At 44.9% G+C, this 27370-nt stretch overlaps 1 protein-coding gene and 1 pseudogene across 1 annotated transcript; one reads left to right on the top strand and one right to left on the bottom strand.

Moving 5' to 3' along the window:
• The first annotated feature begins 516 nt into the window (after positions 1–516).
• LOC119323038 (putative UPF0481 protein At3g02645) lies at positions 517–3371 on the top strand. The gene is made up of 2 exons (XM_037596607.1): positions 517–893; positions 2126–3371. Exons 1-2 carry the CDS (start codon positions 517–519, stop codon positions 3369–3371), a joined length of 1623 nt encoding a protein of 540 aa, XP_037452504.1.
• An 11047-nt stretch (positions 3372–14418) lies between these two features.
• LOC119320002 lies at positions 14419–27128 on the bottom strand (annotated as a pseudogene).
• Between the last annotated feature and the right edge of the window lie 242 nt (positions 27129–27370).

Here is a 27370-nt window from a genome sequence, read left to right as displayed (position 1 = left end):
TCGCCTAGGTGAGTTCGTCCAAAGATCGCTATATGATAACATCTTGATTATAGAAGCTTTAGAACTTATTAAGACAAACCTCAACCTGCAATATAGACTAGGATAGTACTACATCTCCAGCGGAGAGGGTTAGTAAGGTTACTCTCCTCAGTTTTTGGGTCACCTCCGGTCACTGACCAGGCGCGTCCGAGGATGTTTGAGGAGGCCGGCTGTAGATGCTCTAAGATTTCTGCCCCAAAAAAGGAAGAAAAAAAAAGAAGAGTTAGGAAGTCCACAATCAGGTAGCACACATTTAGTCCATGCCTCCCATGATGCATTGGCTTATACATTGACCTGCATAGCTAACTGGGTCTAGTCAATTCGACGCCACTGGAAGCAAACAAGTCGCTATATATAGACCTCGGATCGCACAAGTAGCTAACAATTAACTTGCTACCGTAGCACTACTCGTTTCCTACTAAGCAAAGCTAAGTTAAGCTATAGGAGGCCGGAGGGATCTATAGACTAGACGGTGTGATGTCGTCGGCGCAGCCACAGCCGGAGGCGCGGTTCACAGAGGCGGCCGTGACAAACGCCGGCATAGAGCTGGATGAGTCGCCGTGGGTGAAGGAGGTGCGGTGTCGGATGAAGGCCGATGCAGAGCAGCTGGGCGCTGTGGCCAAGGTCTTCGACGTGCCGCGGTTGCTACGGGCCACAAGGCCCGAGGCCTACACACCGCAGCACTTCGCCCTGGGACCCTACCACTACCAGCGGACCAAACTCAGAGACATGGAGCGTTACAAGCTTGCGGCGGCCAAGCGCGCCGAGAAGAAATTTGCCGGCAACCGCACGTTCGAAGATCTCGTGGACAAGTTTGCTGTCATGAAGGATATCATCCGGGCCCCCTACCATAGGTACGTACCGGCCGGCCCTACTGCGCCTTTGCTACAAGATCTACCTCTCTCATGCAAAAATCTGCTAGTCTTCATCCCGTACTTATTTAATTTTACTTGTGTGACATATCTACTGAGATGACACCAGGTACTTTAGTTAGAAAAATCAGAGAACAAAAATAAAATTAATCTGTTATACTGGTGTTGTTCATGAAATCGTTGGATCATCCTCCCATCAGGATTCTTGGCGCTAGTGTTTTGTTTGACTTTCTTCGATGCTACGAATTTTGCTTAGTCAATCAGAGTGAAGTCATATTTTCCTACTAATATAAAATGTTTGAATCTTTTGGATGAATGTAGAACTAATAATATCGACCATCTGACAGCTCCAAACATGGTCAAAACTTCATCTCTCAACTTGGTTCCATATATGTCGCAAAGGTATACATTTCAGTTTGCCACAAACATAAGCCCAATTGCTTTTGCGAATAATTAAGATGAAACCTTAAAATCTAGCTAAACAGTGTGTTATAATTGCAATGTTTTATGACGATCAAACTAGCTAGTTATATAAACCGCATGGCAAATTTGAAAACTTGGTCAACGTTTGGTCTCCTGCTATTGATAACTTTGTCTTCCTCTAAACTAACTCACATATTATTATTTTTTTGAAATGCTCACCACATGTGTTAGATGGCAAACTCACTCAAACTTAATCAACAAACCATAAGAGGACATGTCCAAATCTATAAGCTACGTAAAAATCCATCGAAATGTAGGATGCATTAGGGACATGGGGTGTACTAGTGTACTTAGCTAGTCATAGTTCACATGTGAACCCATGTGGCAAGCGTTGTAAAAGCAATTTCAAGCAGACAAGAACATGCACATGTGAAATCTTTAAAAATGCGAAGAAAATAATTATGGCACAGACATAACCACACAGTAATACATATTAATCACTGGGCCGAACATGAAAAATGTGAAGAAGATTCATGTCGTCACAAAATTTCCAATTAAAATTCTATTCATGTAGCTTGACAAGCAAAGGTAATTTTTTTTATAAGGAAAAAAATGAATAAATATATAGCACCTACTCCGTATTTGTCAAATCTGCACCGAATTAATACTTTCAAATATAGTACGTACAATGCTGGCAGATGTATTGTTTTTATTTTTACTATCATATATGTGTTTCTAGCTTTTGAGATATAGTTAAAAGTTGGATGCGAAATTATGGATGATGCTGGTAGGTACCTCGAGCTGAGCGAGCCGACGCTGTCATGGATGATGGCTATCGACACGTGCTTCCTCCTCGACTTCCTTGAGAACTACCACGTGGAGTCGGCCACAGACTTTGTGTCCTCCTCTGCCAACTGGATCAACGCCATGGTGCGGGACGCCATGATGCTCGAGAACCAGATCCCGCTGTTCCTCTTCGCCGAGGCGCTACAGCTCCGCCACATCTCGGATGAAGCCGATGTCTGCGTTGTCTTGGACCGCTTCATCACGGAGGTTAGCCCAATCAAGACCAACACGCCGGCCTGTACCAGCGACATCACCAAGCACGGGCACCTGCTGGAGCTCCTATACCATTTCCTCGTGCCCGAGTCCATGAACGCAGTGGCGGCAGAGCATCCAGTGCTGGTCTCAGATGTGCCCATCATCGAGCAGCCGCACGCGGACAAGCACAAGGGCCTAGGCGAGGCGTGCATGCCTGTGCCCATACAGTTCATCAAGAGCCTCGTGTCCAAAACGATGAGCACGATTACGCAGAAGATGCCGCAGCTGTTGGTGGTGGGGAAGATCCTCGCCAAACTGCTGGCGTCGACGGACCAGGCAGTGCGGCGCAACGACGTGAACCTGGCCACCATCATAAAGTCGCCACTGGCGGAGGAGATCATGATCCCGTCGGTGGCACAGCTGGCCGCGTGCGGCGTGCGGTTCACGGCGACTCCGGAGGGCATGGCCGGGATCAACTTCGACGTTGCCACGGCGACGCTCACCCTGCCGGTCCTCCACCTCGACAGCAACACGGATGTGATCCTCCGAAATCTGGTGGCATACGAGACAACCATGGTGCGCGGCCAACTGGTGCTGGCGCGGTACACGGAGCTGATGAATGGCATCATCGACACACCCAAGGACGTGAAGATCTTGAAGAAATATGGGATCATCTCAAACAAGATGAAGAGCAACGAGGAGGCGGCCGACATGTGGAACGGGATGTGCCGGGCGGTGCGCCCGAGCAATGTGCCGCAGCTTGACACAGTGATCAGGTTGGTCAACAAGCACCGGGACGACAACAAGGCCGTGAAAGCGCGCAAGTTGCTAAAGAGGTACGTGTTCAGGTCGTGGAGGCTGCTCACGCTGCTCGCCGCCGCCGTGCTGCTGCTCATGATGTCACTGCAGACCTTCTGCACCGTCTATGACTGCAGGCGCTGGCTCGGCCATGGAATACCCCAGCTGCCGCTACTCATGCCCGAAGGAAAGCAGTAGCTTCTTCCCTATCCATGTACCCGCCAAGCAGCGTACGTCAATTGGCATTTATGTATCCTCATATTATTTCCCCTGCTGCAGTGCAGTGGGAAACAGACTATCTATATTTATGTTATTATGCTCCGTGTGCTCATCTAACTTTGTACTAAATCAGCGACGAGTAATATGGTACGGAGGGAGTATATAATTGTGCATTTCGACCCCAAGATATCAATGTCTAAATTCTTATACATGTGACGCGGTTATTTCATATCTAACTGATGACATAACCAATTGTTATCTATAGGTGGGCTGGGTTATTTTCCCATGTTCATTCCGTTATGTAATCTAACGAGCAATCGTAAGCAGCTGTGATGGTAGAATCACCTTCCCATCGATCGTTGATGGGCTTGCTCGTTTATGGTTGATAGGCTTGCTCGTTTATGGTTGGCCCGTGCTAATGAAGCTGCCACGGAACATAGCATGTGCCGAGAGATCATCGTTGATATACGGCGACCAAAAATGGTGGGAAAGTTTAGAATGGGAGGATGCTAGCCCACGGTCCTCTCTCCTTTCATTTTTCAGAGAAATTCCGGCCGACTTCAGAGGAAGTCCACAAGAAGTGATGAGGGATCTATGAGTACTTGCTCAATAAGCCCTGAATCATTCTTCTTTTTTGAGATGTTGTACAGATCAACTGGAGCCTTCTCTTGCTCAATTTTTCTTTGCCACAAATTATGCTCCATATATTCGTTGTAGGATCTTTGTTTCACTGTAACGTCCCATAAATGACTAAGAATAAAGGGAATGGTTTGACAGTATGTTACACAGCTATTGATATCTAGCTAGCTAGCTTCTCCACTTATACTAGGATTTTACAGCTAGATCATACCATTTTGGTCACGTCATGCAAATATCATTTGGACGTCTACATCCCGTTTTCTGCTATGTTTTGCTTTCACCTATCAGGCACTTCCATCGTACGTGAAGTAAACATGTAAAAGAGGTCCGGGCCCTGCATGGCTTGAGAATCAGGCGGCTGACTACAATTCCGACGACAGTCTATGATAATGTCTTTTTCTTGCAGGGGATGATCTATGATATGTCAAAACAGATCCCTGCGTGTGCCTGCTGCAGTTTCCCTGGCTGGTTGGCCCTGGTGCCTGGTGGCACGAAGGTTCTCGTCACCTACATGGCAACAGACAGGCTTGAGGTGACCCCATGCCGCCCAACTCCAGCATAACCCTCATCAACAGGTTTGGCATTAACTAGGATAAACATGTGTGCCCGGTCATGTGATATGGGGAATTTTGGATGTCAAAAACATGTGACGTTTCAATAGAAAATATCCAACATGTCAAATAAGAAAGGAAAAGCAGCAGAGCCTGAACTTGGTTTAAGGAGTTTGGATGCACAAGTAGTCACCTCGACAGAAGGCGATGGCTCCGCTTCTCCTTCCCTCTCATGCCTCCCTTCCTCCCTCCGCCCCAGCCCTGGCACCCTCCCCAGCGGGCAACGCGGCCCCGCCCTCCTCCCCGATCTGCTCTGCCCCCTTCCCTCCCTCCCCGTCCCGGGAGTTGGGCAACTCCCTCTCCCTCGCCGACGGTGGTGCGCCTCGGGCCAACAGGTTCTAGACCCTGGGCGATTGCAACTCCGACTCCGAGGCTGACGCCCGCCTTCCCGTTGCTTCCCCCCTCTCCCCGCCGTGTCTCTGCGCCCAAGGCCCGTAAGGGCATGTACAATGGTTCTATCTTAAGAGTGCCACGTATGATAAATGATGAGGTGGAGGAAAGAGAAATTGTAAGATAAGGCTTGTCTTCTCTTATTTAAGAGAAGACAAGAGGTGATCTCTTAGCACAATATTTCTCACCACATTTTTAGGAATTGCTAATTATTGAAGATAAGGCTAAGAGATGACCCATTGTAGACAATTTTTTTTTGTCATATCTAAATCACATGCAAGACTTAAGATAAGACTATCTTATCAACCATTGTACATGCCCTAAGTTTGCCACGGGCGGGTACAGTCGTGTGCCCTCCCTGGTGATGGCGGAAGATGTCTTGTGTGTGGCTCGTCGTCAGGGCCGTAGATCTGGTAAGCGTATGCGGTCCATGGCCCCCCTGTCGCCCCCGCTTTGCTGTGTGGCTCTTGTTTTGGTGGCCTGCTCGTCGCGCGGTGGGCTCGCTGTCCCTTCCCTCCCCTAGACCGCCGTTGGGGCAACGGCCAGGGGAGCGGGGGGAGGCCTCTCCGTCGCGCGGCGCAGGTGGTTCGCGTCAGCGGCGCCGCGGCCTATGGGGGAAAGGCTAGGGCGGGGCTTTCCGTTGGTGCGCGATTTGGTGGTGGGCCGTGACCAAGTTGTTGGGCCGGCTGGGCCCCTAGTCCTGGTGGCTCCGGTTTTATCTGACGTGTCCGTTGGCCTGCGTGTCCAAAGAGGGGCGGCTCGGTGGCCCTCGTATGTCTGGGTATTTATGGATTCGAAAGGGGTGTCATGACCTCAATTTAGGGTTTCCTACCTCTTGTCTTGACGTGCGTCGGTACCCCTCCCGTATCTGTCGCCTTCTCGGATCCAAACCTCCTCCCCCACTCTTGGCCTCCTTCGCCGAGGTCCTTGCGATGGACAAATCTCGTGCCTCCTCTTCTGAGGCCCTCTCAGGGAGCAAGCGTGGCCGCGAGGGCTCGTCGGAGGCGGGCCGCTCCCGGGATCTGGAATAAGAGGCCGCGCTGGAGGTGGAGCTGTCTGGTCGCGAGCAGGTCACGGCGGAGCGCGAGTCCTGGGCCGCGGGGCCTGCCTACAGCGCAACGACCAGGCGCGTGAGGAAGCGGCGGCGGTACATGCATGGGAGGCTATGGCCGCTGGGTCGGCGGCGGCTCCTAGGGGTCCTCGGCCCTCCCTTCCTCCGCGAAATGACAACCTGGGGCCTCTAAATATGAACGTCATAATAGTTTTTTTATTTTGAAAAACTTCTCTTGGAATAAACTCTATGCAAATTTTATTTTTTTTCTTGCTTGTTCAACATTATATTATATTGAAAATAATATGTATTAGTAGGAATCACTGATATTTTCTATAAGAAAATTGCTTGGACACTATCCTTCATTGATCTATAAATCCATCTGCACTCGTTTACAACATTATCCTTTTTTCATACTTTATTATGGTCCTAATTAATCTGATAAAATTAACCATCTACACTAAGATTTAATTTGATAGAGTGCTGGGCCAATGTCCTCACATCTCGTTGATGACTTTTCAAAAATAAATTCAAAGCAATTTCACATTGCATGAACACACAGCCACTATCTTTCATGTGGCAATTTAATTCGACCAAGAGGGGGAAAGCAAAATATACTATGAAAAATTGCTTAAGAGTTTTATATACCTGATGCAGTACATTTAGTACTTGTCCCCCTATGACCATACTGAACTCTCAAGCCATCCACTGATCCACGAACTAATTTGTCAGACTCGGAGGATCGAAGGCGATGCACAAGGCGACCAACGTTTTCTGCTTTGACCATGTCCATCTGAGGTCCAAGCTATCATCAGACCCCAGCCATGCGCAACCAGGAACCACCTTCTGGCCATGGAAGTTGAGGAGCGGGACTAATAGTCGGAAACCTAGAGCGCGGTGTATTGTTCCGGCCCGCCGGAGGGAGCGTTGGAGTCGCCGCAGCATCAACACAATACCTGACTGCAACCAGCACGCATCTGGCACAACCCCGACAACGCAGCAGCAGCAGATGGAAAATTAGGGAGATCCTGCAATCAATCCCCGCTGTCATAGGCGTAGATCACGGTGTGATTTAAGATACTCGTTAGGCCTGAGTGGAGATCGTGGGATCAAAAACTGTCGACCATGATGTGCGCTTCAGGCCAGGCCCAAATAGGGAGTTTACTCCTACGCGCGGCCCAGCGTTCCAACGCCCGATCTCAATCTTTTCAACCCCCCCCCCCCCCCCCCAACGGGTGGGGGCCCGGGTTGCCAAAACTTACGCTGTCTGAAATTGGCCGTTCCAGCGCGCGAGCGCGAGATAGCCATCACCGCCCAATAGAGAAGAAAAAAGGACATCCGGGGGCCCTCGGGGGCTCGGGGCGGTCCTAGTCAGTTTCAGCAGCCCAATGGCGGGAGCAAAAACCTTTAGTCCCAGTTGGTGACTTGAACCGGGACCAAAGTGTGTCTTTGGTCCCGCTTTGTGGCACCAACCGGGACCAATGCCCTCTTTTAGTCCCGGTTCGGGCAACCAACCGGGACCAATAGCCTGGCACAGCAGTGTGGTGAGAGTTTAGTTCCACCTCGCTAGCTGAGAGAGGCCAGCACCGGTTTATAAGGCGCGCTGCGGCAGAGCTTTCCAACTACTCCCTACTGCAGGTAGGACTTGCCAAACCTTTGTCACTGCCATGTTGGTCCTGTTGGGGCCGCGAGCCTGCATCCCGGCCCATGTACACATGGGTTTCTAGTTGTATGCAGGCCGTGGTGGCCCAGAATGCGGCATTTTTTTATGTGATTTTTGTTTGCTATTAAAGTTTTTAACATAAAATTATTTATGAAAATTCTTTTTGCTATTAAAGTTTTTAACAAGAATACTTTGATAATTTTAGTTGCATAAATTTTATATAATTGTAAGTTATATAATTTTGATAATATTTTTTATGTAATTTTAGTTTGCTGTTAAAGTTTTTTTAAAATACTTTGATAATTGTAGTTGCATAAATTGTATATAATCTTAAGTTAATATTATTTTGATAAAACTAGAGGTTTATAAAAGCTTTGTAGTTGATTCTTTTTGCTACTAAAGAATATAATAGTTTTGTTTTAGTTGAACATAACAAAATATTTTAATTGGTTCTTTTTTGTTCATTCTTTTTGCTATTATAATTTTATAGAAGCTTTTTAGTTCATTCTTTTTGCTATTAGAGTTTTATAAAAACTTTTTAGTTCATTCTTTTGAAAAGCAATACAAATGAACTGAAAAGGTTAAAAGTTGACATGGTATCATCATTTCACCACATAGCATGTGCTAAAAAGTGAAGTGGGTCACTACTAGGGAAAAGCCTATACACAGAATCTTATCAGTAGCGCGCTCCAAAATAACTCGCTGCTGCTAATTAGCAGTAGCGCGTACGGACGAAACTCGCTGCTGAGGCAAATATAGCAGTAGTGCGTCAACCGAAAGACGCGCTGCTGCTATAATTCCTACGAGGCCGCCGCGAGGCTAGTTATAGCAGCAATGCGTTAGCGTGATGCGCGCTACTGCTACGTGGCATAGTAGCAACGCATTTCTCGGATAAGCGCTACTGCTAAGTTTCCTACAAAAATTTAGTCCCACCTCGCTCCGTGAAGAGAGTTTCTACCACCTTAAATATGTTACTTCTCACACTTTGACAAGCACTTGATCTTCATTGAACTCTATGTGTAGAATTTGTGGCTGCAATATGAGTCTTCACCTGTTCCTAAACCGGTGAGGACTCATATTGTCAAATCAGATTATACACAAAAAGATCATTGATGATCAATGTGTTTTCGATATATTGAACAAAGTCTATTTTTGCATGCTGACACATAGCAGTAGCGCTTTACTGTGAAAAGCGCTGCTGCTAGATAGCTTAGCAGTAGCGTGTTCTCCTGAAGAGCGCTACTGCTAAGCCATCCATCTCCCTCATCTCCTCCCTTCGGATCCACTCATCCGCCTTCCTCCTCCGTCCTCCCTCAACTGGCCGCGCCGGCCGGCCCCTCCTCGCTCCGGCCGCCTTCCTCCTCCATCCTCCCTCAACTGGCCGCGCCGGCCGGCCCCTCCTCGCTCCGCCTTCCTCCTCCATCCTACTCTCTTCTCCCTCCTCGAGTCGCCCTCCTTCTCCCTCCTTCTCATATGCAACATTTTGATTTAGTTGATATAATTTAGTTGACTTAGTAGGCTAGTTCATTTAGCTAATTTAGTTGACTTAGAACATTTTGATTTAGTTGATTTAGTAGGCTAGTTGATTTAATTGGCTTAGAACATTTTGATTTAGTTGACTTTGTAGGCTAGTTGATTTAGTTGACTTAGAACATTTTGATTTAGTTGATTTAGTAGGCTAGTTGATTTAGTTGATTTAGAACATTTTGATTTAGTTGATTTAGTAGGCTAATTCATTTAGTTAATTTAGTTGACTTAGAACATTTTGATTTAGTTGATTTAGTAGGCTAGTTGATTTAGTTGACTTAGAACATTTTGATTTAGTTGATTTAGTAGGCTAATTCATTTAGTTAATTTAGTTGACTTAGAACATTTTGATTTAGTTGATTTAGTAGGCTAGTTGATTTAGTTGACTTAGAACATTTTGATTTAGTTGACTTAGTAGGCTAGTTGATTTAGTTGACTTAGAACATTTTGATTTAGTTGATTTAGTAGGATAGTTGATTTAGTTGACTTAGGAACATTTTGATTTAGTTAATTTAGTAATCATTTGCTCATATTGCTTTAGGAAGAATGGCGCCACCACCACCACCACTATGTCAACTGTGCAAGTCAAGATGCGCGAGCAGCCTTGCAACTGGCAAGCTGTTCTGCATCTACTTCCAGCCGAGTTTTCGTCATGCGGCGATAAGAAATTAGATGAAATGTAATAACTATTTTATTTTTAGTGTTGGCATTACTGCATTGTGTCATTTTGCTTATTTTACACAGAGATGAAATGTAATAACTACGTGCTGACTTTGTCGGGGTGCCATTCGTGACCCGCTTGACAAATACCATGGTTGATCGACATGAAATGGTATGTTATACTTACAAATGCAAATTAATAGTGTGAATTACTTAGTGTACAGTCCAATGATATGGTATGTTGTGTGGAATCTAGTCAATGATATATATGTTTTAGTGTAGAGTTCGATCACATGCTTATTAATTGATATGTTTTTCTTATTCAGAAATTGGCAAAGAGCATATTTGTGAGTTATGGTATCGAGCCTGATGAAGAAGGCTCAGCTGGACTATGCCTTACTGCAAGGGGCGCCGTCACAACCTGTACTTACCGCGTGGACACGGACGGTCGCACACACTTAAACTCGGTTGGGTGGAAGCAATTCCTCGATGGCAAAAATCTTCATGTTGGACAGGCCATCCTAATTACTATCAGGAACACCAACCGCCCAAGCTTGAGGATGATGATTGTCTTTGATATCATCTAGAACTACATATGTGTGTGTGGCTATATCATCTAGAACTACATATGTGTGTGTGGCTATATCATCTAGAACTAAATATGATGATCGTCGTTGATATCATCTAGAACTACATATGATGATGGCCGTTGATATGACCTTGTACTGCTTGAGGATGCATGTTGGCTATGCATGAAATTGTTATCTAGCACTCCCTTCGTTCCAAATTACTCGTCGTGGTTTGAACTAAACCACGACGAGTAATTTGGAACGAAGGGAGTACTACCGTACCTAGTAATGGTTTATGAATTTGATATCTACTAGCAGTACCTAGTATCTAGTATCTGAAAGGAGAACTGAAAGTGAAAGGAGAACTGAAAGGGAATGGGGCAGTGGGAAAATGATGAAAGATATAGCAGTAGCGAGGGATGACGAAACCGCTACAGCTAGTTAATAGTAGTACGTTCACTAAAAGCGCTGCTGATATCGTCAACAGTAGTAGCGCGGGTTGGGGCCGTGCTACTACTATGAGTTAGCTGTAGCGCCTTATTAGTAGCGCGGCCACCCGCGCTACTGCTAGCCTGAAAACCCGCGCTGCTGCTAGCCTTTTCCCTAGTAGTGGGTTACGGCAAAAACTGGATGCACTTCGTGTACAAAATGGACAATCTCCTTCGAAGTATCACGTTTCGGACGAAAACTCATCGGTTACAAAGGGATTTCATTTTTTAAACCTATTTCAATTCCAGACTTTTTGTGCGTTCAACATGCACTATTCAAAGCCACAACATCTGTTTTCAACCCTTTCTAACTTTATTTGGTATTTTTCATGCATTTACTGATTTTTTTTACCTAAATGACCCTGAATTTGAAAAGCACTACAAACGTAAGAGCGAAAGAAGGGCCTCTCTATTGAGTTGCAAGTGTACGGTCTTCACGATCCGGCGGCGCTACGGCTAGTCTAGAGCTAATCGTCGCCGGAGAATTAGAGGGAGGAGATTAGAACCACACCGGGCTTCTAATTATGAGGATTGTGATCTAGGTCAAGCTCTAATTTATCAACTAGGATCAACTAGAACTAGAACTAGAGGAACTAGAGGAGGCTCCAAAACATGTGTATAGAAAAGGGCCAACACCTCCAATATATATATATATATATATATAGGTTAGAGAGGGGAGAGGGGGCAGCCACCAAGGAGGAAAAATCCCTCCTTGGGGCGCCGGCCTAGGGAGGAGGAGTTCGACTCCTCCTCTACTCCAATTCCCCCACCCCCACCTCCCACAGGGAAGGAAGAGGGGCACTAACTCCACTTTGGCCCTTGTGGCCCAAGTTGTCTTCCATCTATTGGCCTTTTAAAGCCCGTTGATATTAAATTAAAATAAAAGCCATCTAACAATTACTAGAGAATATTATATACAGTTTAACACCTCTGAAAACATTTTTTGATTATATACTATTTATCGGTAATACCCGGTATTGCCCGATAAACTCCGAAACCCTTCCGGTGACCCCGAAACCCTTCCGGTTCTTTTCGGAACTATTCCGAATATTAATGAAACAATTCCACAAATAAATCCCCGATACTCTCATCCTACTAACACTCAGCAGATCATGATTACCTTAATCTTATGACCCCGTAGATTCGGTATATCATAGACATGAACGAAACCCCTTCGTTCAATGATCGATAGCGAAACTGTGGACGTCCATATCAATCCCTATGATTACGCGAATGACATTCGAGTGAACCTTTGGTTATTATGTGATGTTCCCTTATCTTCTCAATACTATATAAAACCCGGGGTGCATCGGTATCCTCCTGAGTCATCACCATGCTCACTATACCGTTGCCCTCGTTACCTGTTTTGTTCTTCATTCTCGTTGAAGTGTTCCGACATATTCCCGTGATGTAGTCACCTATGTTTGGCAAGATGTTGATGGATGCCGTCACACCGAGAGGGTTCTAAGAATATCTCTCCATCGTCAGAGGAGTAAATCCCACTCTCGAGCTATATAGTCCCTTGTCAAACTTTTCGATGAACCTGTAAGTTGTCGTTATGATCATCTAGTTATAGATGACGTTTGAGCAACCCCAAAGTGCACCGTATGGTAGGAAGTGACTGTGATATTCTCATGGTCTGAGGAACTAGAAACACATGTTAACACTCCATGTTATAAGAATTTATTTCAGACGATATTATCTCAAAGTATAACAAACAAGTTTGGGTCGATTCAATATTATCGTTCTTCTAACGTCTTACTCTCATAGGACTATCGTTACACTTAACGATATCCTAAGATCCGGAAAACATGATCACCAACAACACTTAGCCAGTCAGAGGAAAGACTAGGAACCTATTCTTTACCGTTTACCATTCCACACGTGCATATGAGTTTTTCACTGAATCACATATTCCAGGATCGTAGCAGTTATAGCATGAAATATAAACTCTGAATTATGAGCATGGAAATATAATAATACAATATTATTGCCTCTAGGGCATATTTCCAAAATCATGATATTGTCCTACACATTCTCTCCATGGGCCATCCTTATGCTTCTTTGCCTAATATTCTTACTTTTCTGTGGAGTCTTTGGAAAATCATGAATGACACTCTTTTTCAGAGAAAGAAGTCTCTGTCTCACCAGGTTCATCAGATGGAACTTGCAATCACTGCAGCCAATGATATACAGGATGAGCACTCTTTTTCTGTCTCTTCTGTAGGGAATTCACATCCTAGCGAGACAAGACCCCATGCGCCTTCTAATGGACATACAATATCTTCTGATCTTTCCATAGTAGGGAACAAGATTTTCTCTGACGCCTCACGGAAAAATTGTAGAATCCCATCAAGATCCCCCTCTCCAGCTACAGGAATCGGCATCTTTGTTCAGATAAATAAAGATCAAGCCAGTGCAAAGATGATGATTCAAGCCTCCACGGACCTTGTTTCATCTCCACTAGTAGCGGAGACGGCAGCTTTACATCTTGGTGCATTAGCAAGGCTTGCTGCGCTTAAAGACATTCATCATCCTTCCTCTCGTTGGGATATCTGGCAGCACCTAGCAGGTTTGAATGCAAATCCAGGGCTCTTCCCCTGCCATCTTTCACATATCTAGAAGCCTAAATGGAATAGCGCACGACTATAAGATGGAAACAATAAACTATCGAGTCCACCAATCAAGATTACTTAAATCTCCGCATGGACATTGAATTACCAATCTAGGAAACCAACTTATTTAATGTATTTAGCTTCTATAAAGTCACAATCCACAGTGGATTTCTCATGGAAGAAATTCTCACATTTCATAGGACAAATTTAATTTTTTGTTTTAGTAAATTTTCCCTTAACATTGGGTAACATATTTTTACTGTTACTTATTTGACTATAATTCTTGGCTACTACTGGAATATTCGTATTGTAGCTAAAGCATGCAAATATTGGACAAAGGGTGCGTACTTGTTGGGCATCTGCTCAAAACGAGGCGCCAATAGGGTGTATATTATCTTGCCAATAACATGGGTGTTTTATTGTGCACAACCACAGATCGGGATCAACAGATTTGCCCTTGCAAAAGGGAAGCACGTTCGATTAAGTATCGTATGAGTTATGTCCAAGGGAAGCCAACATGGGAGCTCATGAGGTAGCTAGAACAGTTTCCGTTCTGTCTGAATATTGTACATAGGTCGATGAACCACCTAGCTTCCTTAAGCAAATGCTCGTAAACGATTTAACCATTTCTGAGAATGAAAAAATGAAGCCAGAGGGCTTTACCGCAAAAAAAGGTGTTTTATTGTGCACAGCCACAGATCGGGAGCAACATATTTGGCCTAGCAAATGGAAAGCTCAAATATATAGATTACAGATCCAAAATCAAATTTCTTGTCATGCAACTTTTGGCAGGGGTAAGTAATGCCAATTTGCTTACAGTTCCAAGTAGATCAAATTTCGGAACTTCTTCATGTGGTCGGCCTGTAATGAGATGGTGATGGACAAGCTACCATCATTGTCTGCGCTTGGGAGGATGTAAGCTAGCCCCTCAAATGCAACGCCACCAGGACCCATGAACACCGGTCGACCCCATCCGAAATCTGCGTTGTGGACCGGCAGGTTCACCCAGCTGGTGATCCCAAGGTTAGGACAATGGTAGGTTTGCGCTCCTCGGACCAATGCGGACAAATCAGGTTGGAGCTCTAGGTAGTCCAATGCTGAGCGGCAATAGTCATCATCCATCCTGTCTAGCTCCATTTGGATTATCTTTGCTGTACCTGCCACCCCACTGATTACCTTGCCTGCCTCCACGATTGGTGTGGCAGTGAATAGCACATTGCCTAAGAAACCGTCTGGTACTTGGGGCTTCAGCCGTTTCCTCCCATCAATGGCACAATACAGCTTGGTGGGCTGTTCAGATGGCAAGCCGCGTGCAAGAGAGACACAACGCCAGACATGCGCAGATAGCAACGTGTACGTGCTCAACCGTGGAATATCGCCGCCTTTGGGAAGCTGCGAGCGCAAGCGGCCAATGTCGGAGCTGGTGAGCTTGAAGATGTCGACAGTGGTGGCAGGTGATATTCGCCTAGCAGAGAGATCCTGGGGCTTGGATGATGACAACATGGATGGGGATGGATGGTACTCAACATGTGGGTAACATGGTGTCGGAGGGTCTCGAGCGCGGACGAGGGTGCGGTCGATGAAGGGCATGACAGCAATCTTAGCTCCATGGCAAAGGTCAGACCATGAGTTGATGAAATGCAAGCCGGACATGCCATCAACAACATGGTGTTGTGTGCCAACGCCGAGGGAGACACCTCCACACTTGAAGTAGGTCACCTGCAGGTGTACAGTAAAATTCAATGATCAAAGCACAATTAGCCGCATCGGTTTGTTGAAACATATAAGAAAAAACATGGATGCAGTATGCACAGAAAATGATAAATGAAATTTTACGACCGTACAATTGTCCGCCGGAGACAGGTTTTTGTAAACTTGGGAGCATTGCACCCGGGATGAAAGGTAAAAAATAATCAAAATTCTGAAATTTTGTGGCTTTGCATATAAATGTTTTAGGTGGCTGCAAATTTGATAGCGAAATGGCATTGGAGGAACTCCAGACAAAAGAGAACACTATTTTTTTAGATAAAAAATAGCTATTGTATTACTACCATCCGGCCACACCCATAGAAATTATCAAATTTATATCAAAAGAGTCAAACAAACATTGGTGAATCACATATTTAAAGTTAGGATGTCTTTCTCCAATATCCAATTTTATACTCCCTCTATTTCAATATCTAATGCAAACTTAGTTATATTCTAAGTTTTATAGAAAAAAAATATGAATATCTACAATACATAATACGTAAGATATGGAAATATATTTCATCGGTATTGTAGAGATAGATATTTTGTAAACTTTGTCAAAGTTTACGAAGTTTGACTTGAGACAAAAGTATGTTTTTACATGGAGGTTGTATATACGAATGAGGTAATCAGTAAATTGTATGTGCCAGAAAACACAACCAACCCGAAAAATAGTAATCCCTCCGTAAACTAATATAAAAGCGTTTAGATTACTAGTTTACAGAGGAAGTAGTATGTACTAAGTACTAAGTCGGACATACTATTAGCTAATGAAGCAACCTCCAAGGTGGTTGTGTTGTGTGGCCTCTAAGCTCCCAACTGCCAATAATGAAGACTGGCATAATAATGAAGACTGTCCAATGACGATGGTGACTACTCCCTCTGCCCCGCTTGCAAAACCACGTTATATTATGGGATGGAGGGAGTACATACCAACTCATGGTATTAGTAAATAAAGGCAAATAACCTCCAAGAGCATATAGTAGTCGTGTTTTGTGGCTTCTAAGCCCCCAATAAAGGTCCGAGGGCTTAGGGTGGACGCTCGTGGCCCGCTCGGTCCTGGCCAGCTCGGGCCTAGCCCGCTCAAAAAATCAGTGGTCCGAGCTCAAGAATCAGGCCCGACAAAGCTTCGGTTTGGTCTGGGCTTTAGAGTGCTTCTCGTTGGCGCCTTATGCGCACCGTTTCCCAGGTGGCGCTCACGTCCCAGCTCAGTTGGGCCGGCCCATTTAGCTAGATCGATAGATTCCTTCGATCGCACCAGAAACAGAAAACTCGCTCGTTCGATTCAATTGATGCATTGATCGTTCAATTCAGTTGACCATTAAACTTTTGACCACTTCACAGTTGACCGTGTTAACTCTTCAAAAAAACAAATCAAATTTAAAACAAAATTCCTTGATTTGAAAAGGTTCATCAATTTTGGAATTGGTTCACCAAATTTTGGGAAAAATTTCACGAAATTTGGAATAAGTTCATCGATTTTGAATAAAAAGTTCATCACTTTTCAAAAAAGTTCATGAATTTGAAAAATAGTTCATCGACTTTCAAAAAGTTCATCAATCTTGAAAAAAGTTCATCGGATTTGAAAAAAAGTTCATCAAAATTGGAAAAAAGTTCATCAAATTTGAAAAAAGTTCACCGAATTGAAAGAAGTTCATCGAATTTGAAAAAAAGTTCATCGAATTTGATAAAAGTTCACAGATTTTGAAGAATAAGTTCACGAACTTAAAAAAGGTTCATCGAGCCTAGGAAGAAGAAAAGGAAAAAAAAATAAAAAAGGAAATAGGAAACGAAAATGGAAGAAGAAAACGAATAAAATTATTAGAGTTAGCACGTTCAGTGGGGATGGCGCGGCGGTTATTGCTGCTTACAATTAAGCGCGACGTCCCCGGTTCGATTCCTAGCACTAGCGGACATTTTTTGCAGTCTGATAAACACAGAGAAAAAAAAGCTATATGGGCCAGCCCAGCGGAGGAGGGGGTATGCGCCCGATTGCGATTTGTACTGTAGTGGGCGCAGAGGGCGCCGAATAGGATTTAGCCGGGCTTTAACCAAGCCGACCGAGGGGACCGAGAATCACAACGGCGACACCGCCGTGTTCCTCTCCCATCCCAGCGGCGAGCGCCGCCCGCCGAACCACCACTCCACCAGCCACTAACCTGAGCTTTCGTCTCCATCCCTCCCATGGCCTCGCTTCTGTAGGGCACGTTTCGCTCAAAAAATTGCACACACGCACACACCTGTGCCGCCGCCGCCGCCGTCCAGTGCACAACCTCTCGCGGACATGGAGACCGGCCTCCCCACGACCAACCACAATGTCCAGGAGCTCCGCGACCATGAGATCTACGTCCCCACAGAATGAATCGGCCTGATTCATTCCGAAGCCATCGCCAGCTTCCTCTTTACCGAACTCCTGCCGCCGTCATTCATCATCGAGTATGTCGCTGTCGTTGCTTCTCCGGCGTCCCCGACCACACCATCGTGTTCTACGTGAGTCACTGCACCTTCTCGCTCTGTTCCCCCTTCTAATTAGGGCCTAGAGGCTTCACTCCCCGATGCCATGGTCACCCTCTCGCCGCCGGTGAGTGGTTTGCCGGTCCGCCGGTCCAGCCCGGGCTTTTGCCTCGCCGGTCCGGTCCCTGAAAAGAGGACCGCAGGCCTGCTCGGTCCGGTCCGGTCCAGACCGCTGGAGGCCGCTCCAAATGATGGCTCGGACCGGGACCGGACCGGCCCGGACCGTGTCCACCCTGACTGAGGACCTCCTGGAGGTCACTGTAGTAACTGTAACTGCCATTAGAGAATGAGCTCACCTGGAGCACGACGAGCGGGAAGGATATTTTGTCCGTGTAGTCGACGGCGGGGATGAGGCGCTTGAGCTCCATTGTGGGCGCGAAGTGTCGGGCGCGTCGGCCTCGACAAACAACATGCCCTCCCCGAGAAGGAAATATGCCCTAGAGGCAATAATAAAGTTATTATTTATTTCCTTATTTCATGATAAATATTTATTATTCATGCTAGAATTGTATTAACCGGAAACATGATACATGTGTGAATACATAGACAAATATAACGTCACTAGTATGCCTCCACTTGACTAGCTCATTTATCAAAGATGGTTATGTTTCCTAACCATAGACATGTGTTGTCATTTGATTAATGGGATCACATCATTAGGAGAATGATGTGATTGACATGACCCATTCCGTTAGCCTAGCACTTGATCGTTTAGTATATTGCTATTGCTTTCTTCATGACTTATACATGTTCCTGTAACTATGAGATTATGCAACTCCCGTTTACCGGAGAAACACTTTGGGTGCTACCAAACGTCACAACGTAACTGGGTGATTATAAAGGAGTACTACAGATGTCTCCAAAGGTACATGTTGAATTGGCGTATTTCGAGATTAGGTTTTGTCACTCCGATTGTCGGAGAGGTATCTCTGGGCCCTCTCGGTAATGCACATCACTATAAGCCTTGCAAGCAATGTAACTAATGAGTTAGTTACGGAATGATGCATTACGTAACGATTAAAGAGACTTGCCAGTAACGAGATTGAACTAGGTATTGGATACCGACGATCGAATCTCGGGCAAGTAACATACCAATGACAAAGGGAACAACGTATGTTGTTATGCGGTTTCACCGATAAAGATCTTCGTAGAATATGTAGGAGCCAATATGGGCATCCAGGTTCCGCTATTGGTTATTGACCGAGAATAGTTCTAGGTCATGTTTACATAGTTCTCGAACCCGTAGGGTCCGCACGCTTAACATTACGATGACAGTTATATTATGAGTTTATGAGTTTTGATGTACCAAAGAGGTTCGGAGTCCCGGATGAGATCGGGCCCATGACGAGGAGTCTCGAAATGGTCGAGACGTAAAGATCGATATATTGGACGACTATATTCGGAGTTCGGAAACGTTCCGAGTGATTCGGGTATTTTTCGGAGTACCGGAGAGTTACGGGAATTCACCGGGGAGGATATGGGCCTTATTGGGCTTTAGGGGAAAGAGAGAGGAGATGTTGGGCGCCCCCCAAGGCCTAGTCAGAATTGGACTAGGGGGAGGGGCTGCGCCCCCTCCTTCCTTCTCTTCTCTTCCCACTTTCCTTGACTCCTACTCCTACTACTTAGAAGGGGAGGAATCCTACTCCCGGTGGGAGTAGGACTCCTCCTTGGTGCGCCTCCTCCTAGGCCTGCCACCCCCTCCCTTGCTCCTTTATATATGGGGGCAGGGGGCACCCCATTACACACAAGTTGATCTACGGATCGTTCCTTAGCCGTGTGCGGTGCCCCCCTCCACCATATTCCACCTCGGTCATATCGTCGCGGAGTTTAGGCGAATCCCTGCGCCGGTAGAACGTCATCATCGTCACCACGCCGTCGTGCTGACGGAACTCATCCCCGACGCTTTGCTGGATCGGAGCCTGGGGATCGTCATCGAGCTGAACGTGTGCTGAACTCGGAGGTGCCGTACATTCGGTACTTGGATCGGTCGGATCGTGAAGACGTACGACTACATCAACCGCGTTGTCATAACGCTTCCGCTTACAGTCTACGAGGGTACGTGGACAACACTCTCCCCTCTCGTTGCTATGTCATCACCATGATCTTGCGTGTGCGTAGGAATTTTTTTGAAATTACTACGTTCCCCAACAGTGGCATCCGAGCCTGGTTTTATGCGTAGATGTCATATGCACGAGTAGAACACAAGTGAGTTGTGGGCGATACAAGTCATACTGCTTACCAACATGTCATACTTTGGTTCGGCGGTATTGTGAGATGAAGCGGCCCGGACCGACATTACGCGTACGCTTACGCGAGACTGGTTTCACCGTTACGAGCACTCGTGCTTAAAGGTGGCTGGTGGGTGTCTGTCTCTCTCACTTTAGCTGAATCGAGTGTGGCTATGCCCGGTCCTTGCGAAGGTTAAAACAGCAGTAACTTGACGAACTATCATTGTGGTTTTGATGCGTAGGTAAGAACGGTTCTTGCTAAGCCCGTAGCAGCCACGTAAAATTTGCAACAACAAAGTAGAGGACGTCTAACTTGTTTTTGCAGGGCATGTTGTGATGTGATATGGTCAAGACGTGATGCTATATTTTATTGTATGAGATGATCATGTTTTGTAACCGAAGTTATCGGCAACTGGCAGGAGCCATATGGTTGTCGCTTTATTGTATGAAATGCAAACGCCATGTAATTGCTTTACTTTATCACTAAGTGGTAGCGATAGTCGTAGAAGCAATAGATGGCGTAACGACAACGATGCTACGATGGAGTTCAAGGTGTCATGCCGGTGACGATGGTGATCACGATGATGCTTCGGAGATGGAGATCACAAGCACAAGATGATGATGTCCATATCATATCACTTATATTGATTGCATGTGATGTTTATCCTTTATGCATCTTATCTTGCTTTGATTGACGGTAGCATTTTAAGATGATCTCTCACTAATTATCAAGAAGTGTTCTCCCTGAGTATGCACCGTTGCGAAAGTTCTTCGTGCTGAGACACCACGTGCTGATCGGGTGTGATAGGCTCTACGTTCAAATACAACGGGTGCAAAACAGTTGCACACGCCGAATACTCAGGTTAAACTTGACGAGCCTAGCATATACAGATATGGCCTCGGAACACAGAGATCGAAAGGTCGAACGTGAATCATATAGTAGATATGATCAACATAGTGATGTTCACCATTGAAACTACTCCATCTCACGTGACGATCGGACATGGTGTAGTTGATATGGATCACGTAATCACTTAGAGGATTAGAGGGATGTCTATCTAAGTGGGAGTTCTTAAGTAATATGATTAATTGAACTTAAATTTATCATGAACTTAGTACCTGATAGTATTTTGCAAATTATGTTGTAGATCAATAGCTTGCGTTGTTGCTTTCATCTGTTTATTTTGATATGTTCCTAGAGAAAATTGTGTTGAAAGATGTTAGTAGCAATGATGCGGATTGGATCCGTGATCTGAGGTTTATCCTCATTGCTGCACAGAAGAATTATGTCCTTAATGCACTGCTACGTGACAGACCTATTGCAGGAGCAGATGCAGACGTTATGAACGTTTGGCTAGCTCAATATGATGACTACTTGATAGTTTAGTGCACCATGCTTAACGGCTTAGAATCGGGACTTTAAAGACGTTTTGAACGTCATGGACCATATGAGATGATCCAGGAGTTGAATTTAATATTTCAAGCAAATACCCGAGTTGAGAGGTATGAAGTCTCCAACAAGTTCTATAGCTAAAATATGGAGGAGAATCGCTCAACTAGTGAGCATGTGCTCAGATTGTCTGGGTACTTCAATCGCTTGAATCAAGTGGGAGTTAATCTTCCAGATAAGATAGTGATTGACAGAATTCTCTAGTCACCATCACTAAGTTACTAGAACTTCATGACGAACTATAGTATGCAAGGGATGACGAAAACGATTCCCGAGCTCTTCGTGATGTTGAAATCGACGAAGGTAGAAATCAAGAAAGAGCATCAAGTGTTGATGATTGACAAGACCACTAGTTTCAAGAAAAGGGCAAAGGGAAAGAAAGGGAAACTTCACGTGGAATGGCAAACAAGTTGTCACTCCCGTGAAGAAGACCAAAGCTGGACCAAAGCCTGAAACTGAGTGCTTACACTGCAAAGGAAATGGTCACTGGAAACGGAAATACCCTGAATATTTGGTGGATAAGAAGGATGGCAAAGTGAACAAGGGTATATTTGATATACAGGTTATTGATGTATGTATGCCTTACTAGTGTTTATAGTAGCCCCTGAGTATTTCATACTTGTTTGGTTGCTAATATTAGTAACTCGAAACAGGAGTTACAGAATAAACAGAGACTAGTTGAGGGTGAAGTGACGATGAGTGTTGGAAGTAGTTCCAAGATTGATATGATCATCATCGCATACTCCCTATACTTTCGGGATTAGTGTTAAACCTAAATAAATGTTATTTGGCGTTTGCGTTGAGCATGATTATGATTTGATCATGTTTTTTGCGATATGGTTATTCATTTAAAGTTAGAGAATAAATTGTTATTCTGTTTACATGAATAAGACCTTCGATGGTCATACACCCAATGAACATAGTTTGTTGGATCTCGATCATAGTGATACACATATTCATAATATTTATGCCAAAAGATGCGAAGTTAATAATGATAGTGAAATTTATTTGTGGCACTGCCGTTTGGGTCATATCGGTGTAAAGCGCATGAAGAAACTCCATAAAGATGGATTTTCGGAATCACTTGGTTATAAATCATTTGATGCTTGCGAACCGTGCCTTTTGGGCAAGATGACTAAAACTCCGTTCTCCAGAACAATGGAACAAGCTACTGACTTATTGGAAATAATACATACCGATGTATGCGATCCAGTGAGTGTTGATGCTCGTGGCAAGTATCGTTATTTTCTGACCTTCACAAGATGATTTGCGCAGATATGGGTATATCTACTTGATGAAACATAAGTCTGAAATAGTTGAAAGGTTCAAAGAATTTCAGAGTGAAGTGGAAGAATGATCGTAACAAGAAAATAAAGTTTCTGCGATCTGATCGCGAAGACGAATATTTGAGTTACGAGTTTGGTCTTCAGTTAAAACAATGTGGAATAGTTTCATAGATCACGCCACCTGGAACACCACAATGTTATGGTGTGTCCGAACGTCGTAACCGCACTTTATTGGATATGGTGCGATCTATGATGTCTCTTACTGATTTACCAATATGTTTTGGGGTTATGCATTAGAGACAGCTGCATTCACGTTAAAAGGGCACCATCTAAATCCGTTGAGACGACACCGTATGAACTATGGTTTAGCAGTAAACCTAAGCTGTCATTTCTTAAAGTTTGGAGTTGTGATGCTTATATGAAAAAGGTTTTCAACCTGATAAGCTCGAACCCAAATCGGAGAAATGCGTCTTCATAGAATACCCAAAGAAAACTGTTGGGTACACCTTCTATCACAGATCCGAAGGCAAAACATTCGTTGCTAAGAATGGATCCTTTCTAGAGAAGGAGTTTCTCTCGAAAGAAGTGAGTGAGAGGAAAGTAGAACTTGATGAGGTAACTGTACCTTATCCTGAATTGGAAAATAATTCATCACTGAAATCAGTTCTAGTGATTCCTACACCAATTAGTGAGGAAGCTAATGATATTGATTATGAAACTTCGGATCAAGTTTCTACTGAACTTCGTAGGTCTACCAGAATAAGATCCGCACCAGAGTGGTACGGTAATCATGTTCTGGAGGTCATGTTACTTGACCCTGACGAACCTACGAACTATGAGGAAGCGATGATGAGCCCAGATTCCGCAAAATGGCTGGAGGCCATGAAATCTGAGATAGGATCCATGTATGAGAACAAAGTGTGGACTTTGGTGGACTTGCCCGATGATCGGCAAACCATAGAAAAATAAATGGATCTTCAAGAGGAAGACAGACGTTGATAGTAGTGTTACTATCAACAAAGCTCGACTTGTCGCAAAAAGGTTTTTGACAAGTTCAAGGTGTTGACTACAATGAGATTTTCTCAACTGTAGCGATGCTTAAGTCTGTCCGAATCATGTTAGCAATTGCCACAATTTATGAAATCTGGCAAATGGATGTCAAAACTGCATTCCTTAATGGTTTTTTTAAAGAAGTGTTGTATATGATGCAACCAGAAGGTTTTGTCAATCCTAAAGGTGCTAATAAAATGTGCAAGCTCCAGCGATCCATCTATGGACTGGTGCAAGCATCTCGGAGTTGGAATATACACTTTGATAAGTTGATCAAAGCATATAGTTTTATACAGACTTGCGGTGAAGTCTGTATTTACAAGAAAGTGAGTGGGAGCACTACAACATTTCTGATAAGTATATGTGAATGACATATTGTTGATCGGAAATAATGTAGAATTATTCTGCAAAGCATAAAGGAGTGTTTGAAAAGAGTTTTTTCAAAGAAAGACCTCGGCAAAGCTATTTACATATTGAGCATCAAGATCTATTGAGATAGATCAAGACGCTTGATAAGATTTTCAATGAGTACATACCTTGACAAGATTTTGAAGTTGTTCAAAATGGAACAGTCAAAGAAAGAGTTCTTGCCTGTGTTGCAAAGGTATGAAATTGAGTAAGACTCAAATCCCGACCACAGCAGAAAATAGAAAGAGAATGAAAGTCATTCCCTATGCCTCAGTCAAAAGTTCTATAAAGTATGCTATGCTATGTACCAGACCTATTGTATACCTTGCTCTGAATTTGGCAAGGGAGTACAATAGTGATCTAGTAGTAGATCACTGGACATTGGACAAGAATATCCTTAGTGAGGATTAAGGAAATATTTCTCGATTATTGAGGTGATAAAAGAACCCATCGTAAAAAGTTACATCGGTGCAAGCTTTTACACCGATCCAGATGACTCTAAGTCTCAATCTGGATACATATTGAAAGTGGGAGCAATTAGCTAGAGTAGCTCTGTGCAGAACATTGTAGACATAGAATATTTGCAAAATACATACGGCTTTGCATGTGACAGACCCGTTGACTAAGCCTCTCTCACGAGCAAAACATGATCACTCCTTAGTACACTTTGGGTGTTAATCACATAGCGATGTGAACTAGATTATTGACTCTAGTAAACCCTTTGGGTATTGGTCACATGACGATGTGAACTATGTGTGTTAATCATATACAGATATGAATATTGGTGTTAAAATCACATGGTGATGTGAACTAGATTATTGACTCTAGTGCAAGTGGGAGACTGAAGGAAATATGCCCTAGAGGCAATAATAAAGTTATTATTTATTTCCTTATTTCATGATAAATGTTTATTATTCATGCTAGAATTGTATTAACCGGAAACATGATACATGTGTGAATACATAGACAAACATAACGTCAGTAGTATGCCTCTACTTGACTAGCTCATTGATCAAAGATGGTTATGTTTCCTAACCTTAGACATGTGTTGTCATTTGATTAATGGGATCACATCATTAGGAGAATGATGTGATTGACATGACCCATTCCGTTAGCCTAGCACTTGATCGTTTAGTATATTGCTATTGCTTTCTTCATGACTTATACATGTTCCTATAACTATGAGATTATGCAACTCCCGTTTACCGGAGGAACACTTTGGGTGCTACCAAACGTCACAACGTAACTGGGTGATTATAAAGGAGTACTACAGGTGTCTCCAAAGGTACATGTTGAGTTGGCGTATTTCGAGATTAGGTTTTGTCACTCCGATTGTCAGAGAGGTATCTCTGGACCCTCTCGGTAATGCACATCACTATAAGCCTTGCAAGCAATGTAACTAATGAGTTAGTTACGGAATGATGCATTACGTAACGAGTAAAGAGACTTGCCATTAATGAGATTGAACTAGGTATTGGATACCGACGATGAATCTCGGGCAAGTAACATACCGATGACAAAGGGAACAACGTATGTTGTTATGCGGTTTGACCGATAAAGATCTTCGTAGAATATGTAGGAGCCAATATGGGCATCCAGGTTCCGCTATTGGTTATTGACCGAGAATAGTTCTAGGTCATGTTTACATAGTTCTCGAACTCGTAGGGTCCGCACGCTTAACGTTACGATGACAGTTATATTATGAGTTTATGATTTTTGATTTACCGAAGGAGTTCGGAGTCCCGGATGAGATCGGGGACATGACGAGGAGTCTCGAAATGGTCGAGACGTAAAGATCGATATATTGGACGACTATATTCGGAGTTCGGAAAGGTTCCGAGTGAATCGGGTATTTTTCGGAGTACCGGAGAGTTACGGGAATTCGCCGGGAAGTATATGGGCCTTATTGGGCTTTAGGGGAAAGAGAGAGGAGAGGTTGGGCGCCCCCCAAGGCCTAGTCCGAATTGGACTAGGGGGAGGGGCTGCGCCCCCTCCTTCCTTCTCTTCTGTTCCCCCTTTCCTTGACTCCTACTCCTACTACTTGGAAGGTGAGGAATCCTACTCCCGGTGGGAGTAGGACTCCTCCTTGGTGCGCCTCCTCCTAGGCCGGCCACCCCCTCCCTTGATCCTTTATATACGGGGGCAGGGGGCACCCCATGACACACAATTTGATCTACGGATCGTTCTTAGCCGTGTGCGGTGCCCCCCTCCACCATATTCCACCTCGGTCATATCGTCGCGGAGTTTAGGCGAAGCCCTGCGCCGGTAGAACATCATCATCGTCACCATGCCGTCGTGCTGACGGAACTCATCCCCGACGCTTTGCTGGATCGGAGCCTAGGGATCGTCATCGAGCTGAACGTGTGCTGAACTCGGAGGTGCCGTACGTTCGGTACTTGGATCGGTCGGATCGTGAAGACGTACGACTACATCAACCGCGTTGTCATAACGCTTCCGCTTACGGTCTACGAGGGTACGTGGACAACACTCTCCCCTCTCGTTGCTATGTCATCACCATGATCTTGCGTATGCGTAGGAAATTTTTTGAAATTACTACGTTCCCAACACCCCGTTGCAGTCGATCTCGACCCTCCCGTCCCTGTCCCGCGCTAGGGGCCCGGCCATCGGGTAGAAGGTGACGACCGCCTCCGCGAGCGCCCACCGCATCCACTCGCCGTCGAAGAAGCTCTCGCCCTCAGGGCAGCAGCGGCGGTAGAAGTAGACGCTGGGCGTGTGGAAGCGCGGCACCAGCAGGTCGAGGTGGGAGTTCCATAGCCGAGTCCGCAGCACATCCCTCGCCGACCTCACCATCGTGGACCGCCGCACCGTGAACACCATCTATCTGACGCAAACAGCTAGCTAGCTCATTAGAGGCACCGTAAAGTTGCAACAGAAGACAAGAAAAAAAGCTCCAGTCACGAACCAGCTGCTGAAAAGGGAGACCTTGGAAGACGAAGCAAAACAATGGTGGTGGCTGGCGTGCAGGCGTCTTTGTAGAGGGCACCCTCGACTGCGTCTACCTACCTACCTATATGACTCATGTACTAGGAATCAACCATCAATGGCGCTCTCAACCTCGT

Source organism: Triticum dicoccoides, chromosome 6B, assembly GCF_002162155.2.
Source record: "Triticum dicoccoides isolate Atlit2015 ecotype Zavitan chromosome 6B, WEW_v2.0, whole genome shotgun sequence".
NCBI classification, from domain to species: Eukaryota; Viridiplantae; Streptophyta; class Magnoliopsida; order Poales; family Poaceae; genus Triticum; species Triticum dicoccoides.
This window is presented reverse-complemented; position numbering and strand designations above follow the sequence as displayed.

What these genes read in the sequence shown, in the direction of transcription:
- LOC119323038 (XM_037596607.1), top strand. Translation starts at nt 517, where the DNA reads ATGTCGTCGGCGCAGCCACAGCCGGAGGCGCGGTTCACAGAGGCGGCC. An exon ending in ATCCGGGCCCCCTACCATAG is followed by an intron (nt 894 to 2,125) that starts GTACGTACCGGC and finishes TGATGCTGGTAG; the next exon opens with GTACCTCGAGCTGAGCGAGC.